The sequence below is a fragment of the Ascochyta rabiei genome, chromosome 8 (assembly GCF_004011695.2).
Source record: "Ascochyta rabiei chromosome 8, complete sequence".
Lineage (NCBI taxonomy): Eukaryota > Fungi > Ascomycota > Dothideomycetes > Pleosporales > Didymellaceae > Ascochyta > Ascochyta rabiei.
In genome coordinates this window covers 943,168-961,324 of record NC_082412.1, presented here as the reverse complement: position 1 = coordinate 961,324, position 18,157 = coordinate 943,168, and the positions used below count along the sequence as shown (strand labels likewise).

General features: G+C 54.6%; 7 protein-coding genes across 7 annotated transcripts, besides 8 other annotated features; 3 read left to right on the top strand and 4 right to left on the bottom strand.

Annotated features, from left to right (window-relative positions):
- Positions 1-257: 257 nt before the first annotated feature.
- Positions 258-1,643, top strand: EKO05_0005324 (uncharacterized protein; the record flags this gene model as incomplete). Its single annotated transcript, XM_038945968.1, has 1 exon — positions 258-1,643. The coding sequence occupies one exon, from the start codon at positions 258-260 to the stop codon at positions 1,641-1,643; it is 1,386 nt and encodes a 461-aa protein (XP_038798342.1).
- Positions 1,644-1,969: 326 nt separating this feature from the next.
- EKO05_0005323 (uncharacterized protein) lies at positions 1,970-6,080 on the bottom strand (the record flags this gene model as incomplete). Its single annotated transcript, XM_038940158.1, has 3 exons — positions 1,970-2,761; positions 2,808-5,193; positions 5,242-6,080. The coding sequence occupies 3 exons, from the start codon at positions 6,078-6,080 to the stop codon at positions 1,970-1,972; spliced, it is 4,017 nt and encodes a 1,338-aa protein (XP_038798341.1).
- Positions 5,084-5,122: a tandem repeat.
- Positions 6,081-6,315: 235 nt separating the features above from the next.
- Positions 6,316-6,347: a tandem repeat.
- A 559-nt stretch (positions 6,348-6,906) lies between these two features.
- On the top strand, positions 6,907-7,836 carry EKO05_0005322 (uncharacterized protein; the record flags this gene model as incomplete). The annotated part of the gene is made up of 3 exons (XM_038940163.1): positions 6,907-7,064; positions 7,168-7,555; positions 7,606-7,836. 3 exons carry the CDS (start codon positions 6,907-6,909, stop codon positions 7,834-7,836), a joined length of 777 nt encoding a protein of 258 aa, XP_038798340.1.
- Positions 7,262-7,322: a tandem repeat.
- A 570-nt stretch (positions 7,837-8,406) lies between the features above and the next one.
- EKO05_0005321 (uncharacterized protein) lies at positions 8,407-9,977 on the bottom strand (the record flags this gene model as incomplete). Its single annotated transcript, XM_038940099.2, has 2 exons — positions 8,407-9,871; positions 9,931-9,977. 2 exons carry the CDS (start codon positions 9,975-9,977, stop codon positions 8,407-8,409), a joined length of 1,512 nt encoding a protein of 503 aa, XP_038798339.2.
- An 859-nt stretch (positions 9,978-10,836) lies between these two features.
- Positions 10,837-12,433, top strand: EKO05_0005320 (uncharacterized protein; the record flags this gene model as incomplete). The annotated part of the gene is made up of 2 exons (XM_038945967.2): positions 10,837-12,340; positions 12,420-12,433. 2 exons carry the CDS (start codon positions 10,837-10,839, stop codon positions 12,431-12,433), a joined length of 1,518 nt encoding a protein of 505 aa, XP_038798338.2.
- Positions 12,434-13,047: 614 nt separating this feature from the next.
- Positions 13,048-14,391, bottom strand: EKO05_0005319 (uncharacterized protein; the record flags this gene model as incomplete). The annotated part of the gene is made up of 1 exon (XM_038945966.1): positions 13,048-14,391. The coding sequence occupies one exon, from the start codon at positions 14,389-14,391 to the stop codon at positions 13,048-13,050; it is 1,344 nt and encodes a 447-aa protein (XP_038798337.1).
- A 1,022-nt stretch (positions 14,392-15,413) lies between these two features.
- EKO05_0005318 (uncharacterized protein) lies at positions 15,414-17,774 on the bottom strand (the record flags this gene model as incomplete). Its single annotated transcript, XM_038940165.1, has 2 exons — positions 15,414-17,522; positions 17,583-17,774. The coding sequence occupies 2 exons, from the start codon at positions 17,772-17,774 to the stop codon at positions 15,414-15,416; spliced, it is 2,301 nt and encodes a 766-aa protein (XP_038798336.1).
- Positions 15,508-15,549: a tandem repeat.
- Positions 16,747-16,815: a tandem repeat.
- Positions 17,020-17,079: a tandem repeat.
- Positions 17,155-17,189: a tandem repeat.
- A 30-nt stretch (positions 17,775-17,804) lies between the features above and the next one.
- Positions 17,805-17,837: a tandem repeat.
- Positions 17,838-18,157: the final 320 nt, after the last annotated feature.

Here is an 18,157-nt window from a genome sequence, read left to right as displayed (position 1 = left end):
AGTTCCCGTCCAAGGTGAATAACAAAGGCAAAGACAGTCGCATTAACAATGTCACTGCAAAAAGCCTCTCATCTACTAGCTTAGACAACCGATTTAGTAAAGCTCCGAGTTCTACCCGGCTAAACCTGCCGTGTTGGGATCCTATGACCACCAAATCGACCATCATGGTATTCCAACGCTACGAAACCTACACCAACAATCATCTCTGACCCTCAGAGTATCGACCTGCTCATCGAGTTTGTTCGCTTTCGTTAAACATGGGACGTACAGAAAAATCTCAAGGCCTTGCGCCTCCTGCAATTCGCAAAGACATACGCGCAAAACAAGCCCGCAACATTGTCAACAAAGTTGTTCCAGCGATTCTGGCTTCGAACACGAGAGCAAGACGTGGCGCCGATGCGAGTGAGCTGATTGCTGATCCGGAACCGGCGTCGAGCAACGACGTGAGAAAGGCAGATGCGGGTGGCGACGATGTGGCGTACATCAAGCGAAAAGGCCAAGGACGACGAAAAGCAAAAGGCCGAAACGACGAAGAAGATGCTGAGCAAGATGGAGCTGTTCGCAAAATCGGTTCCAGAGCTAAGAAAAGCGGGAAGAGGATGAACGAATCCAACGACGAGGATTTGTCGAGTCTCACGCTGGACCCGAGACTTGAAGTCCCAAGGCCACCGGGAAGAAAATGTACAGTGAGAATTATAACTACGGACAGCCTCACAGCTGCGCAAGTGCTCTCCACAACCGCCACGAAATCAGTCAAGAAATCGTCCAACGTGTGCATTCTCAACATGGCCTCGCCTCTCCGTCCTGGCGGCGGCGTCCTCACTGGCGCCACCTCCCAGGAAGAATTCCTCTGCGCGCGCACCACACTCTTACCCTCGCTGAAAGAATCTTTCTACCGCCTGCCCGAGTACGGCGGTATCTTCACCTCCGACGTGCTCGTCTTCCGCTCGCTCGGTTCCTTAGGCGACAGCGCAGCAGAACTGGGCGCAGGGGAACGGTGTTACATCGACGTCATCAGCGCAGGGATGTTGCGGTTTCCAGATTTAGAGGGCGAAGAGGACGAGGTGAAAAGGTTAGCGAAGAAGGATCGAGAAATTATGGAGCGGAAAATGAGGGCGGTGCTGCGGATTGCCGAAATGAAGGGGGTGAAGAAACTGGTCCTTGGAGCTTGGGGGTGCGGCGCATACGGTAATCCTGTTGCAGATGTGGCTTCTGCTTGGTCGCGCGTTTTGTCCGGTGCGTCCTCGAGTGCGAAGAAAAGTAAGATGACTGTGGCAGTCGAAACATGGCCGAATTTGGGAGACGTGGTATTTGCGATTTCAAATCCTAGAATGGCGGCCGACTTTGCAAAGGCGTTTGGTGGTGGGATTGAGGCTGAGGCTGGGCCACGCAGCTCTGATGCAGACGACGAGGACGACGAAGAAGGTCATGGAGTTGACAAGGTTGCGACAGAATTGCGGGCGAAGATTGAAGAGATGGAAAGTCAGTTGAGTAAAGTGTGGAATGCGGATTTGAAGTCGAGGCTTGGCGTTGTGCTAGATGGGCTGAAGGCGCAGCTGAGAGAGAGGCAGGGCGTGGGCGATGACAGTGAGCAGGATGGTATAGATTCTGATAAAGCTGGGGCATTCGGACGAACATGTTGACTAGATGGATGGGAGTTACGACAGACCTGATTAAGATGACAGCAGTGACGATGGCGACGTACATGACACGGATGTTTCTGACTGTGGCGTCGCAGTCAATTCCGAGTCGTAGCACAATGCTTGATTGGAATACAGTTTAAGAGTGCTATACGACACCTTGTCTTCTGCGTTGACCTTTCGTAGTCTGACTGTCTGACTTGAATGACCACGCTATGCGACTGCTATGTACGCCGAAGACGGCGATTATCAACTGCTTGTCTGTTTTGTTTCGTAAATCATATCCAGCTACTGAACGTCTTTCTTGTGCCACTTGTTAACAACATCTATTAACGGTCGCGCTCTTTGAGCTCATCGACTGCATCCTTGAGACGCTGTCCATGCTCCTTCGTGACCCACTCCCAGTACTGTGCCCAAGTCCTGCTTTGTGGATCGTCCTGACCAACGCTTCCTTCGGTACCAAGCTGCTTGTTGAGTAGCACGGATACCCTCAGAACGCCCTTGCCACCTTCTTGGATCTTCTCGATTTCCTGTTTGACTGCGTTGTCCTTAGGCTTCACCATCAAAACAGTGCGGAAGTTCGACGCGATGGTCTCGAGCCGTGAGTGCACTTGGTCCGGCGCAATGACCATGAGTTTAGTCAACATGAGGTTACACAGAACACGGATGTCATGCTCGTCAGTGATGCCGGCAACGATGCGCTCAAAGCAGTCAGACACCTCCATAGGTCCGAGACGAGTGAAGGCGGTTTCAAGGAGCGCATACAAGGTCTCGTATGCAGACTTTCGAATCTCGAGGCCATCATCAACGTTGTGCTTGAAGGGGCCCATCTGCACTACACGGATCAGTTCGGGTTTGGCATGGGTCTCCTTCATGGCGAGTGGAAGGAGTTGGTCCAGAGCGGGAAGGATGAGTTCTGGTTTGTTGTGCATGGCAGAGTTAAACGTTGTGAGAGCTAAACGGCGGTTATCCAGGTCCTCCTCGTTCAACATCTGCACAAGCATCGGAACCACGATTGGGCGTAGATATTCATCGTAGGCTTCGTCAGTGTCGGCAAGCGTGTAACGCAGCGCCGAGATGACCATGCCGCGAATGGCAGCTTTACGATCGTTCAAGAATCCCTGTTTAGGTTAGTAAACGTTGTCTTTCACTGGACAAGAGTCTTACCTGTAGTTGAGGCAGGTACGTCTTGGGATCGATGATAGTAAGCCTGCCGACGCACTCTGCACCGATTGCCTTGTTGTCCTCAAGCTGAGACGCAGCAACCAGGTTCTGCCATAGTGTTGAAGCGTACGGAATGATCTCCGACTCCGTGTCGTCTTGCTGCAAAATCTCCTTGATAGCGTGCAAAAGGAGATACTGAGGCGCAGATTGCTGACCCATTGTCGACAAGATGACAGGAACGTACTGGCCAACATTTCCAGCTCCAGCTCGACCAAGAGCAACAGCGGCTGCAAGTGGCACCTGCTCAGACTTGATAGAGAAGTGTTTGATGAACAGGTTCGGGTCAATCGTCGACTGCCTCCCAAGACGGAGCGCTGCTTCTCCTAGCACCACCAGGGCGAGACACCTTCGCTTATCGTCTTGGGCTGTCTCCAGCTCAGTGACGAACTGATCAAGCTTGACACCGACGCTAGCGCCGCCGTGAACAAGGAGGTTACCAATGACCTTGCCTACTACCTCTGGATGACCAGCGACACCGACCTCTTGGAGCAGTGATTTCATCAGTGCTTGACCGGCTTGCTGCTCTCCAATTGTTCGCACGAGCTTCAGTAACGCATCTAGAGACGACCCACTAATAGAGCCTTGCACAACTTGACACAGCGCAGCATTGAGTTCTGGGGTCAATGTTGACTTGGCGTCGTCCTGGATGAAGGTGGCTAGGATGATAAGAGCAGGGCCGAGTAGGTGAAGATCAGAAGCGTTGAGAAGTGGCAGCAGTAAGTTGACAATCTGTGCCTTGGTTTGGCCGTCGAGTTGGCTCCTAGACCGCTCGTTCAGCGCCAGAGTTCTCAAAGCACTCAAGCTTGCACCGCGGAGAACACGACTGGCTTTACGCAACTGAGCGCCCAGCTCCAAGGCGACGCCTCGGACCCATGTTGCAGACATCTCGTTCTGAGCTTTCGTATGAGCAGCGATCGAGTCGATGGCACGAACGGACGCTAAACGGGTAAGCTCGTTCTTTAGACGGTCTGCCAGAAGCTCGAGGCCAGCCTCTCGCTTCTGCGACGAAAGCAGTCCCTCTGTACCAGAGCTTCTACCAAGGTACAGTCCAAGCACATGAATAGCGCTCTGGCGAACCTCTAGATCTGCGTCGTTGGCAGAGATGCGACTTACCAGTGTGTCGTACAACGGTTCTAGGTATTGCTGGTTCTGTGCTCCTGATGCTGCAGACCTTGGGGGAGTGAGTGCCTTGATCACTTGCTCTGTTGCAGCAAGGGCTTCTATAGACAGCTTGCTGTACTTCTCTGTTGCTCCCTTTAATAGAGTAGGGATAACACTCGACATATATGGCTGGATATCCTTTGCGTGATGCGTGTCGGCGATCGCACCAATGAGTTGCAGAGCCTGAATGCGAAGGCTGTTGGCCGTTGCTGATGCGCTACTTGTGAGCCCACTGCTGGTCTTCGAAGCTTCCACTACAGGCTCAAGCAGCTGGGCCAAGTAGCCCTCAAGACCACCTTGCTGAGTGATGACGATATCCTTGATCAGTACGATGGATGCCTGCTTTGTCGATGGTGGGCAAGACGATTGCTTGAGGAGTTGTGCTATGCCCTTAACAATGTCAGGACTGAGCCTGGCAAGACTAGCTCGAGGACCGACTGATGGTGTTCCTGTCCGCGCAGGAGAAGAATAACCCATGGAGCCGGACAAGTTAGCGTGCAGGTCGAGCATGCTGGCGTCGCTACCCCCCCTGCGACGCTTACGGCTTGGAGGTGGCATCATTGTCCCTCCTTGTGGGTGCTCGTCAGAGAATTTGACGGGACTGGGTCCATCACCAGACTTCTTCACCAAGTTGGACAGTGTCGCAAGCACTTCGAGACGCACGTTGTCCTCACGCTCCTTGAAGCGTGCGATCAGAGCTGGAGCAACCTTGTTGTAGAGCGTCCCATCGTCCATGAGATCGCCATTGCTTCGTGTGGAGATCAATGTGTACAAGACTTTGGCTGCGCACCTGCGCACCTTCCAGCTGGCGTCCTCATCGTCATCATAGCCAGCTTCCTCTTCGAAGTCGTCTCCCTCTAGCGCGTCTTCCTCATCACTATCCATAGCGTCCTCCTCGTCGTCCTGAGCAAGATTCGGGTCGTACTTCAGCAAGCGTGTGGCAGCGTCGATCGTCTCGTTGGTGTACATGCGCATGTCCTGCGAGCACGAAGCGAGGAAACCGTCGAGTGTGATTAAAGCAGCTTCGAGCACCTCATCAATCTCAGGGTCCCGCTCCCCCTCGTCGTCCGACACGTCCATGTCCTCGTCCTGCTCCTGCTCGCTAACTGCGCTCAAGACGAAGGGCGCCAGTGTCTTCAGGTAGGGACCGAATTTACGAGGAATTGACCTAGTCATGTCAGCGCGTTGATTGGCCATATCAACTGAGAAATCATACCTCGCCATCGATCCTAGGATGGTGATGTAGAGCTTGCGCTTGCTACGGACAAGGTGAGCATCCCGGAGGTGCTCGATGACGCGTGACAGGAAGCTGCTCAGCAGTTGGTCTGGGAAGTAGCCTGCCAGCGTGGAGATGGCTGTGACTGACTTCTTCTTCATCATGGAGCTCGCTCGGTCATTCTCGAGGATCTCGAATGTAATCTTCTGCAGTGCCTGAATCTCGGCATCCTGCAGCAACGGACCAAAGCAACGTGAGATCTCGATCAGAACATCAATAGCATTGCTGTCTGTGCCCTTCTCGAGGTCGGCCTGCAGCATGCCCTGCGGAACCTTGGGGAGGCCAGACTGTGCCGGTTGGATGACATGGTATCCTACCAAGCGCGGGATGAGCACTCTGCTGATGGCGCTGTAGGCGTCAAGGACTGGCTTTGTTCGCGCAACGCCAGCGACGGGCCGTGGCAGTGAGACGACGACTTCTCGCAGGGCGAGTGAAGGTATGCTCTGGTCGACAGCACTGTCTGTCTGTAGGTTGGACAGCTTCTCGATCATGGGACACAGGATCTTATCCGGGATCCTGTTCACGAAAGGCCCCAGACACTTTACGGCTTGGTTCTGCACCTCGCCATTGGTATCTACAAGAGTGCCGAGCAGGCCCTCGACCGTCTTTGCACATGTCACTTCGTCATGCTGCAAGAAGCCCGCGTGGGCAACAACGAGCGTGTCGTGCAGGTCGCTCAGAGCCATGAATCGAAAGTCGGGGTCCGCATCGGTGAGCTTCGGTAACAGTTGGGCGACATTGTGGGCGGTCGGGTTTGGTGGTACCGACGAGGGCGCCATGTTGGCTCTGTATGATGGTCAGGCTGCTCGCAGTCTAGAGAACGTGAGCTGCGGCGCGCTGGTGGAGAGTGCGGCGTGGCGGGGCACTCGAGCTATGGCGGGGTGTTGATGTTGGGCGCGGAGACAAATATGTTTCTAGGCGCGTGAGAGAAACGCGCTGTTTAGAGGAGAGCAAGCAGGTTGAGTGCACTGAAGAGTGAAGTGGAGAGATTGTTATGGAAGTCGATTGTCCAGTTGCCGCCTGCCTGCCTGCCTGCCTGCTGCTTGTGCCCCATTTGCCCCAGAGCTTCATGCGCACGGGCTTTTACTTCACCGGACTTCGCAATACGAAGTACTTCCAGCAGGCAGACGTGAACCTGCATCTGCACCGCTTCACACCTTGAAGCTGTTCTCATCTCCAATAATACATGACTACTGTCGCATTACATGTACGCGACTGCTGTCACGAGCCGGACCTGCGCGTTCTGCATAGCATCTCGAATCCCTTGACAGCTCTGACGTAGCTTGCCTTGAATGGAGCTTCCAGCACGAAGCTGTCCATACCTCAACTGCTGAAGCCATTCCCAGTAGCCGGACCTCCGACCAGATAGTTGAACAGGAGCCAACAGAAGATCTCTCAATATATTCAGACGCTGTGTTCACGCCCGTTCCTAAGGTGTTGGCAAAGCTCTACGAGCCGAAGCGGATCCGGCTTAGCTGTTTACGGGTCTTTTTCGTTGACATGACGTGCCGAGTGACCTGATCCCACAACCTCTCACCTATCAACCTCCGTCACAGTCATCAATTGCTCTTCGCTGCAGTCAATTGGTATCTCCACAGCTTCACAATGTCTTTCATCAGGTCCACCGCCCTCCGCGCATCTTCCGTCGCACGCGCCGCTCGCCCGGCCATCCGTGTCGCCCAGCCTCTCCGCCAGAGCATCCAGCGCAGGACATATGCCAGTGGTCACGGCCACGGCGAGGCCAAGAGCAGTGATGTTCCATGGTAAGTCAAACGCAGTGCATCAGCGTCCACTGGAGCAGTCTTGCCTGCCGACATGGTCTGGACGCGCGCACAGCTCCGCGACACGTGGCTGATCATTGCGCAGGATGGCCGCAGCTGTTGCTTCGACCGTCGGTGGTCTCTACGTCATTTTGACCCAGGACTTGAGCCACGGCAGTCATGACGAGCACGCTGACCACGAGGAGAAGCACGAGGAGGCACCCGAGGAGGAGGCGCCTGCTGAGGAGGAGGAGGAGGAGGCTACCGACCAGACCAACGTTGAGGTACCCAAGGTGGAGAAGTCGGATGCCAACGCCGAGGACTCGGCCAAGGATGAGTCGGAGAAGACTGACAACAAGGAAGAGGGCACCCACTCCGAGTCCCGTGAGAAGAAGGCCGAGGACAAGAAGGCCGAGCACAAGGAGGAGAAGGCACAAGCCAGCCAGGAAAAGGTTGACAACGAGAACGAGGCTTCTCCTGACAAGTCTGACAAGGTGAACGCAACAGTCTGTACTAGCACACGACTGTATGCTAACATGGGCAGCCCAACCCCCGCAAGGAGCCCAAGAGCTTCAACGAGATGTCCGGCAAGCAGCAGGGCATGTCCAACGACGACACCCACCACACGTCGCAGATCTCCAAGCAGCCCGAGAAGTCCAAGAAGGGCGAGGGTGTTGCCGAGACCGCTAAGCTCAAGGGTACCGTCTCCACCGACCGACCTGGTGCTGAGAACAAGGAGGAGCGCGGCAAGGCCTCCATGGACAAGGACGCGTAAAGAAGAGCTCTATCTGCATCTCCCAACCCACCTCTGTCATCTTAGTATTCTGGCGACGAACGACCCTCTCGTTGCTGCTTGTATAGTTCCGAATCTACATCATCCATCTGTACTTGTCGTCCTTTTTGTCATGAAGCTGAACAATACACGAAATTTGACCAATTACCAACACCAAATCTCGCGCCCTCGACGCCAATATTGCACTCGACGCCTCTGGCCTCTTCAGAGCATCCCTAGCGGCCCAGCGAAAGAATCGGGAGGGAGGTTACGTGCAGGCTGTACCTGCGGCAGTTATTCGATGATACAGATGCTGGCCGGGAGAAGCGTGAACCCAAGGGTAACCTGCTTATGGTGTGTTTGCATTCAATCGAAATCGTTGTGACAAGGAGCAAACCTGCGGGAATACGAAGGTTGCCTTAATTGATTAAGTATAAACCACGTTGTAGTCTGTAACCCTTCGCACGTTATTGTATCTCGACATGCATACGCCACGACCAGTAGCCTCACAGTGTGTAGAATACGAACTTTTGTCAATTCTACCTTTTCGGCGCAGTTGTGACTCTGTCCTCCTCAGGCTACAGCGTCGAGCTGCCACTCAGGCTGTCCGTGTCTCCACACATCAAAATCCACAGATCCAGGCATCTCGGTGCCGTCGCTGAGTTGAAGTCGAGGAAATGATCTACCTTCGTAAGAATAGGACGGCTCTTTCTTAGCCAGCTCATCGTTGACCAGCACCAATGCACCAGAATGCCAACCTGCAGCACTAACTCTAAGGGCGAAGTATGCACCGAGGCCATCATCACAAATGTCCTTGTCCCATTCGCGGCCTTCCTGCTCGATCCATTCGCTGACTTCTCCCTGGACGTTAGCCTCGTCCTCGAAAGCCTCCATTCTCTGTCTCGCTTCTTCTGGATCACTGCCGCCATTCTGAATGATTTGCTGGATCCAGTCTTTCTTTCTCGAGTCGAACCACACTTGGCGCCCGTATGTGTATGCGTGAGGTAGGAGGCGACCGTCGCGTTGGAAGCGATCGTAAACAATACCTCGAGCCTTACCTTGTGGGCCTTCTTCCCCAAGACCAAGCGCGCCGCAAGCTTGTAACTCAGTACCGTAAGAGGTAATCTTGCCGTTTGAGTGAAGCGCGAGGTAATGGTAATCACCAAATGCTACAGAAATGACGTCGTTTTGTTGTAAAGCCGGGATCCTGTGAAGACCGCCAAATGTCGAGTCTGTACCTCGGGCGCTCCAACACTGATGCAGATATTCTTGGTCAGCGGTGATGACCTCTCCATTTTTGAATACTGCAAAGCGCCGGAAGGACCCTTGAACATCTACTGCTGTATCGTTCTCACTTCGCAGATCGCGCAGCTCAAGGATGTCTTCGACCCGGTTCTTGTCGCCAAAGAGTCCGCAGAACACTTTGCCGGTGTCGGTGGAAAGGACAACAAAGTGCTCAAGGATGATGTAGTTGAGGACAGCTCCAACTTCCTCGGCAAGAGCCATCTGATCATCCGTCTCTCTTTCCTTACCTTTAGGACGTCGATAGCTTGTCTTCGGCACTTCAGCGTTCTCCAAAACAAGCATCGTGTCAGTATCGCCATCGTTAGTCCCTCGTTCGACTACGTCCCAAACCACGATGCCTGTACCGTGCACAAAGGCAGAGCTGCGGCTCCATCCTGCGACAACCTGCCGAACATGTCCAAAGGTCGAAGCTTGTTTGATCGAAGAATTCGCTGCAGTCTGCTCTCGCATCTCTACATGAGCAAACTTGACTTGCAGTGCAGCCTTTTTGGCATGATACCATGACCATATCTTGCCATCGTCTGAAAGTCCAAGTATATGTGATCTGCCTGCTGAAAATTGGCGAACAGTAGTGGCAGGCTCTTGGTATTGAGATCCGGCAGCTGATGAGGGATACCCAGCGGGGAAGCAAAGAGGTGCCAGTCTTTCGTGCGAGGCTAGGGTCACCTGTCCGTCGAGGACACCGGCTGTGTGAAGCGTACCGTCCGATGTGAGCAGTGTTGTGGACCAGCCACTGTTTAGAATTAACCATCGACTGTCCTGACATTCAATTTGAGCGGTGAAAGCACTTACCCACATTGCATGTCAGCGATTACGCCCAGCTGTCGAGTATCCTCCATCTCCGTGGGAAAAGCGCAAGTGCTTCTACCTCTGAATCTCATTCTCCCTGGCCGTCTAGGCAAGAGCATAGAGCCTCCGACAAACGTTTCTTCGTATCCATGACCTAGACGGTTGTGACCATTGTTGCCCCAGGTAAAGACGTGGCTCTGAGTGAGCATGCGACGATATAGCTTTTGCCAACGCACGCCATCATGCTGGACGACCGGCTGATTTGGGACACGAAAAGCGCTGCGTGTGGCAAAGCTCCAGTACGCTGGGTCAAGTCGGATTGAAGGTTGCTGAAAAGCTTTGCATGTACTGCAGAGGGAAAGGAAGCTCTTCGCGTCTAGATACGGGAATACGAGGACAAGGATGTCGAGTGGAAGGTCGGTAATGGATGAGGCTTTGTCAGTCATGGCGATCAATGTCTCGAGGTCTTGAGTCAGAGAAGAGTCAAAAGGTTAATCAAATCATCGTTTGAGCTGCAGCCAGGAGATGTATAGGAATGCTGCAGCCTTGTGTTCAGACCCTGATGCATGTAAAGTGACGTATAGCAGCGTCCGCGGGGCGCTAGTGGGGGAAAAGTGTGGGACGCGGCCGCCAAGTCCACTAGTACTGTTACGGCGTAATGCGACCTTCTGAGTCAATAGAATTCACGACTTCCTATCAAAATTCCGCGACGCCAGCGCAGTGTTGAGAATACGCCTTGGATTGCCGTACCAAACTCGATCTGGAAACGAGCATCACTTGATACCACGCCTTCCGCTTGGAGAGCCAACATTTGAGATCTCCAGATTTACCCCACCACATCAACGCAAAGCGTACCCTGTCGACGCGCCACGTTTGGAAAAGAGAGCCGAGTTCCGTGATTAACCGACCATGTCTGATCAGACAGCAGAAGCAGCGCCTGCTCCTGCTGCACTCTTTTCACAGCCTCAGGACACACCAGCTGCGACCACAAATGGAGAATCCAGTACCACCAAGCCTGCCGAGGATGGCGCGCCAAAGAAGCTTTCTCCGGCAGAGCTAAAGAAGCAAAAGCAGGCAGAGAAGCAGGCACGGAGAGCGCAGCAAAAAGGGCCAGCGGGGCCTTCAAAAGAGCAGGGGTCGTCTAAGGATGGACAGAAGCAAACGAAGGAGTCCAAACAAGGTGCGAAGAATGATCAAGCGAGGCCTATGCCAATTCGGAGAAGACCGTCTCAGTCAAACGTGCCGGTTCAGAAAGAACTCAAGAAGGAGAGCAAGAGAGAGTCAAGACAAGCTGGCATTGGGTTGTTTTTCGGACATTTGTACAGTCAACCAAAACAACAGTCGATGACTGGAGCTTCAAAAGACGTGCACCCGGCAGTCCTTTCTTTGGGACTTCAGTACAGCAGCTACACAATCTGTGGCAGTACTGCTCGTATGGTGGCGATGCTTCTGTCCTTCAAAGCCGTGATCGAATCATATCATACACCACCAGGTACCAGTCTCGCGCGGCATCTGACGAATCACCACCTGAGCCCACAAATCGAATACCTCAGAAGCTGCAGACCGCTCAGTATCAGCATGGGAAATGCCATCCGATGGTTGAAGGACGTCATCATCAAGATCGACCCCTCTACTCCAGAAGCAGAGGCAAAGCGAGACCTGTTGGAGGAGATTGATGTCTTCATTCGCGAGCGCGTGACAGCAGCTGACAGGCTTATCCGTGATCTCGCCGCCACAAAGATTGAGCCAGGGGATGTTATCCTAACATACGCATCGAGCTCTATCGTCGAGCAAGCCATCCTACACGCCCACAAAGCCGGCACTCCGTTCTCCGTCATCGTCGTCGACTCGAAACCACTATTCGAGGGCAAGCAGCTAGCTCGCAAACTCGCCAACGCCGGCGTCAAAGTACGCTACTACCTCATCACTGGCGCGTCCCACGCCATCAAGGACGCGAGCAAGGTTTTCCTCGGCGCGCACGCAATGATGTCCAACGGTCGTTTATACTCCCGCGTCGGCACAGCCAGCGTATCGATGCTCGCAAGCGCGCACTCCCTCCCCGTTATTGTGCTCTGTCAGTCCGTAAAGTTCACTGAGAAAGTCGCACTCGACTCCATCGTCGGCAACGAAGTCGCACCTGCCGAGGAACTGCTCTCTGAAGCCGAGCGCCGACAGTTGCTCCCACTCAAATCAATGCTGCCGAGCAGGAACGCAAACAGAAGTGACGATAAGGCTGCGTCCGGAGAGGAAGAGAAGCCAGACACCTCGGATGTGTTGAGATGGATCGAGGAATCGAAGAGTTTGCATCACCTCCAGGTTCTGTACGATGTCACGCCTGCGAAGTACATCGACATGGTCATCACCGAGTACGGCGGCCTGCCGCCGAGCTCTGTGCCCGTCGTTCATCGATTAAGTACGAACATCTAGACCCTTGCAGTTGGATTTCTTTGCTTTTCACGTTTTTTGGAGGCTGTGACTAACGTTTTCTTAAGGGAATGAGGACTAGGTTCAGTCGGATCATGTCATGTATGCAATGATCTGTTTGAAGCATCTGGATATCGCAGAGACGGTTTGTTTCGTCACTAAGCAAGTAAGGTAATTTCAGGTGTTTTCTCGCGGAAAAAGGGAAACTCGAGGTGGACGAAGAGAAGCAGGCAGTGGACAAGCATTGGTATCAACAATGACCAACCGTTCTGACGCACATATATGTATTTCGCACTCGTGCTTGCACTCATTCGACTAACAGCGCATACGAAAAGGACAGCTTCGCCGCGGTCATACACGCTCCTGCAGCATACTGCCTAACCAAGCGAAATGTGCCCCTTTTCCAGTCATCTCTTGCATACTGGCAAGCATCATCACTACAGAGACTGGCGTTATATGAGTAAAGTAAAGTGATAACGAACATAGGTAACGAGTGAAATTCACCCTTGACGACATGACATGGATCTCTCGGATATCGAAATCTATACACATTTCGCTAAAACAACAGGAAGTACAACACGTAAAGAACGCTACTGATGGGTATCGTCGAGACTATTCAAACAGCAAATCAGGGTGCTCACGTGCGCGCTTCTCAATCTCAGAAAAAAATCCATCTACATCTCGCCACTCGACCCTTCAGTTCTGTGGTTTATATTCCATCCCAGCACCGCTGGTGTAGACATCGCGACTCGCCGGCCCCGCCCACCGATTCGCGCTCTCCTCTCGCCCTCGCACCTCGCGCTCGTTCTGCACCGCAACACAGCAGCAACAGCAGCAACCCTTGAGCACATCGTCACCGCAGCTGCCCTGCAGTTTGTACAGGCGGCGGATGCGCGTGCGCTGCAGCAGGGGGAAGACCCAGCCCAGCCCGACACCGCATGCTAGCGTCATGGCGACGCAGTGGCCGTTTGTGCTGCTGTAGCCTAGCATGTCTGTGGCGTCGGCCTTTTTGCTCTTTTGTGTCAGTCGGTGCGCGGTGCGGCCGCTGAGGATGCACGGGCAGAAGAGTCCTGTCAGGCAGGTTGATACGTCGCTGTTGCAGGCGCACAGGCTGGTTTTCCACGTGTGCTGCATGCCATCATCCATATTGGGGTGTCGGATTTGGCCCGGTTGGTGCAGGGAGAAGTCGAGTCCGTTAGGCCCGTGGGCCGCATCAGGGGAGAAGATAGCGTGCGGTGTCGTGAGGTTGTGCGTTGAGAAGTTGTGTGGCGAGTATGGCTCGTCTGGGTATGGCTGGTGTCGTGTGTGCGAGTTGTAGGATGAGTTCGGTGTGTCTTTCCGAATGGGCGCTGCTGAAATGGGCGACATTGGGGTCTTGTAGGGGAGCGCTCCTGGCGATTTCTGGTGCTCTGTGCCAGAGCGTGGGCTTTGGGGAATTGCGGGCATCGTGGGTCGTGTGAAGGTTGTGTTTATAGGTGCTAGATTGCTCATCTGTCGCGCATGTTTGCTTTGTTGCACTAGAGACTGTGGTGTTGGTTCAGGTTGCTGCGTTTGTGGTGTCGATACGTCCTGTCCTCCTACTAATGACTCGACTAACATGAAAGGCAGCGTCTGGGCTTCCGGTGACGACGGTGACAGAAGGGCGTCTTCGTCATGTGGGTGAGACGAGGGTGCGTAAGCTCGTTGTGATTGGCGCCGTGCTGGAGTGTTCAACATGTCGAACCTGGACTGCGGCCGATCATCAATAGGTGTGAAGACCGGTGATGACGGATGGACCGGGTCTTCCGACGATGATGATGTATAGTAGGCTGATCCATTATGCTCAATCGGAGTCGGAGCGTATGAGAACCCCCTGCTATGTTGGGGGGCTATGGTGTTGACCGCCGGCTGCTGCTGGTGTTTTGGTAGCCTTTGTGCTGATGGCATCGTGTCTGGCTCTAGTGGAGCCTGCCACGAGAACCGTTGGTGCTGACGTTGTGCTACTTGGGGCTGAGGCTGCTGTGCCTGTCGCTGTGGGTAGGTGTTGTATCGAGGGTCCATGTTGTACCTGACTAGAGGTATGCACACCTCCGCTTAGACTACACAAAGCCAAAACAAGTCTGCTATGTTTAGAGTGCTCTCGATCAATGTGGTTATGTGGAATGGCTGAAGTAAAGGGACGACGCTTTTGAATGCTTCACAAGCTGTCGTGGCAGCGAGGCTGAACAACGAAACAAAGAGACCGAGACGTAGACTCTCAGCATCAGGAAGGGCCCCTAGAGCTAATATCTGTCATGTCAAACCCGCATAAGCTATGCATGAGCACAATAAAGGGCCAGGACTCTCTCCAACATGCTACTTTCGAGCCGCCTTCCGCTCCGGTTGGCTCTCCGCCGTAATCCGTCGGACATCTGAGCAAATCCACGAGCAGAGATTCGAGGAGCTCCCGCCGTAGGATGACTCTGCCTCTAGTTGTGCAGTGAGGCGCAGGCGTGACCAATTGGTGTTGAGAAGTGGGTTTCTGAGGTGTGACAGGTTGTGGACCCCGGCGCTTGCAGAGAGCTAGCTTGTCCAATGAGCGACCAGCATCAACCACTTCGTATAGCGTTTGATGTGGTTCTGGAAGAAATCACCGAAGTCGATGAGGTGTCTGGTGCGGCTTAGATGACAGGTACTGGGGTTTTGAATTGATGAACACAGCTTTTGTGGCGCCATCATGGTATTTTCCGTGACCGGCGACGTCATGTGTGTCTCGAGCCTGACGCAAGATAGCAGATGTATGGCTCAGGCTGCGCCTCAGATACTTGCCGACATACAAGAGCTGTTGGAACCAAGATCAACTAAACTATTTGGAGACTTGCTGATGTGACTAGGTCTGGCTTCTTTGTTGGTCATTCCACGGCAAGTGTGGCGTAGTCCCTTCACTTCTTGGAGCTTACCGGCCTTCACTATATGCAGGTTCAGCTGTGAATACTGAGATGATTATCTCTATTGGTACAAAGTGGGAGCTGTGATACCCACTATTAGAAGTATTTATCTCGCTAGTAATACAGGGCCTGAACTTTGCTTTCGTGAAGACCCAGCTAACGGCGTCTTCTACTTCCCCGATCTCGGCTTCTTGATCGACTGCGACGCCTTCGGGTATCTCTATCCCGGTCTCGGTCTCGGTCCCTATTTCTGCTCCTGCTCCTGCTCCTGCTCCTGCTCCTACTCCTGCTCTTCTCCTTCCCCTTCTCCTTGCGATCCCGCTTGTCATCACGGTCTGCATCTTTGTCGTCGTCACCAGTACTGCCAGGTATGTAACGGTCGGAGTCCTGAAAACGACTGCTACGCTCGCCAGCATCTCTAGCGCCCCTACTCTCCCTATTATCCCTGGCAGACCCGTCTCTGGCATCCCAGCGATCATACTCACGAGACCTGTAACTGCGTGGACGGTCTCGGCTGTCATCGCGGCGGCGAGGTCGACTAGAATCACGCTTGCGTTCGCGACTGTCACCTCGCTTTCGGTTTCGGCTGTCATCTCGTTTTCGTTCACGGCTGTCTGGGCGCTTGCGGTCTCGGCTGTCGTCGCGCTTTTCGCCGCCCCGAGGCACGTATCTATCGATGTTCTCGGGGCTCCTCGAGCGTGAGTGATGGCGGCGACTTCGAGCTGGGGAGCGTTCGCGAATTCGATGCGTGCCTCGAGATCGTGAACGAGAGGTTTTACGGTCACGATCCTGTCGCGGCTCTGGGCTATGTGAAACTCGAGATCTGCGGCGGCTGATGTGGGTGTCTCGAGATCGGCTACGGCGCCTGTCATCACGCTCATCGTGGCCCCGCCGTCTGCTATCATTCCGGGACTTGTGAGAGCGTTTGTCGTCGTCCCGGCGAGATCGGCGGTCATCTTCAACGATAGAGGCTCGCCTGTCATAACGGCTACCGCGTGACCTTGACCGGCTCCTGCTGCGCTTCCTGGCATTGGCACTCTGCACTACGCTGTGTGAACGCGAGTGGCCGCGAGACTTGTCGGTCTTCAGAGGCGGTGGCCGGTCCCATCCTGACTTTGCCGAGTTACCAATTGGTGGTGCATCTTCCATAGGGGTGTCTTCGCCTTTATTGACAAGCGCAGGTGTCGTAGGCGTTGGGGGCTCCTTGCTTGGCGATTTGGTGACTGGGGAATGCGGCTTGCTGTCAAATTTTGTGAGTCTCGCAGCCACTGGATCCCGTGGCACAAGTGCCCGTGGAGGGTGCGCTTTCTTCAGAGGTGGCTCGAGCGACTCAGACCGATCAAGTGCAGGCCGTTGTCTTGACTTTTTCATCTCCTCACTCTCTTGTAGTAGTAGTTGCAATGCCAGATCGTCGTCCACTTTGATGTCCTCGGGTCTGATCGACCCGGTGCGATCTTGTGACACGGTGCGACTCCTGCTTCTGCGCCTATCTCGGTCACGGTCGCGGTCCCGTTCACGGTCTCTGTCTCGGCCTCGATCGCGGTCTCGATCGCGGCTCCTGCTACGTGCGCGAGTTCCACGACTGCGCCCAGGACGACTCTGGCTCAGCTCAGCCTCAAGGCGCTTCTCTCGCTCGCGGTCTTCTTCGCGGATCTTTTTGAGACGAGCTTCTCGGTTGGCCTCGTGCTCCTCCCTCTCCTTCTTGATCCTTGCGCGCTCTTCTTCCTCCTCCTTCTCGATGCGCTCCCTCTTCTTTCGTCGACGCTCTTCGTCTTCCTTTTGCTGCTCTTCACGCTCCTTGCGCCTTCGCTCTTTCTCTTCCCGACGTGCCTTTTCGCGAGCCTCGTCTTCTTCCTTTTGGCGACGTTTGCGCTCCTCCCGCTTTGCCTTCTCTGCACGCTCGCGCTCGCGCTCCCTCTCGCGCTCCTGCTCCAGCACAGCTTCCCTTTCTTTTCGCCGGTCCTCCGCCTCCTGCGCCCATTGATCTTCTGTCTTGCTGCCGCGCCGTTCCTCGTCGGCTGCGGCTTCAGCGCCGACTTCCTGTACACGGTGCTCGCGCATCTTGGGCAGGCCTTGTTCGATGATCAACTTGTCGAGCAGGGAGTTTACCGTTTGCGTGATCTTGCCGTAGATGTCGCTGCGCTCGCCAGCGCCTTCAATGAGGGTGGCGGCGACTCTGGGGTCTTTGGACAGCAGGGACGGGTTGCGGTCGGTCTCGCGGTCAACAAGCTCCTCGAGGGCGGCTAGGAGGTCGGCTTTGGCAGGCTGCAAGTATAGATTAGAGCCTGGGGTTGGACGAGGTTATGCAGTCTCGACTCGACGTACACTGGCTTCAAACTGCGCCAACAGGTCCTTGCGAATGCTGTCATAATGTCCCTTTTTGCGAAACGTGTGCGCGAGGTTGTCAATGGCTGTTCGCTGCGTCTGCGAGAGAGGCAGCTCCGAGGGCCTCAGCTTCTTGCGGGGTGCGGCAGGGATGTCGCCGTCCAGCGTGCGTTTGCGGCCGACTTCTGCCATGGCAAGCGAAGGTGCAGCTGCAGGGAGCCAGGGTGGGTGGATGGACGGATGGATGTATGGATGCTCGTGCTAGAGACGGGAGGCAGTCCAGGTCAGGCGCGGTGCAGAGCGGTCATGTGCAAGCGAGTGCATGGGGTCGCATGACTGTGGGCGTGTGAGGAGATTAGACTCCGGGGTGGTGTAATCGCGAAAGCTGGGCCGGCACAATCACGTCGACGTCGAGACCGCGATGGCACGTGACGCTCTTGTTTTGCTTGGCAGGCCGGAGCTCTGCGCAGCACGGCCAGGGCGACGCCGGCCCAGACAGACGTGAGGAGAGATCGCGACCACACCACCACGCCGTCATACCCTAACCCTCTGCAATTGCAGCTCCCCTCCCCACC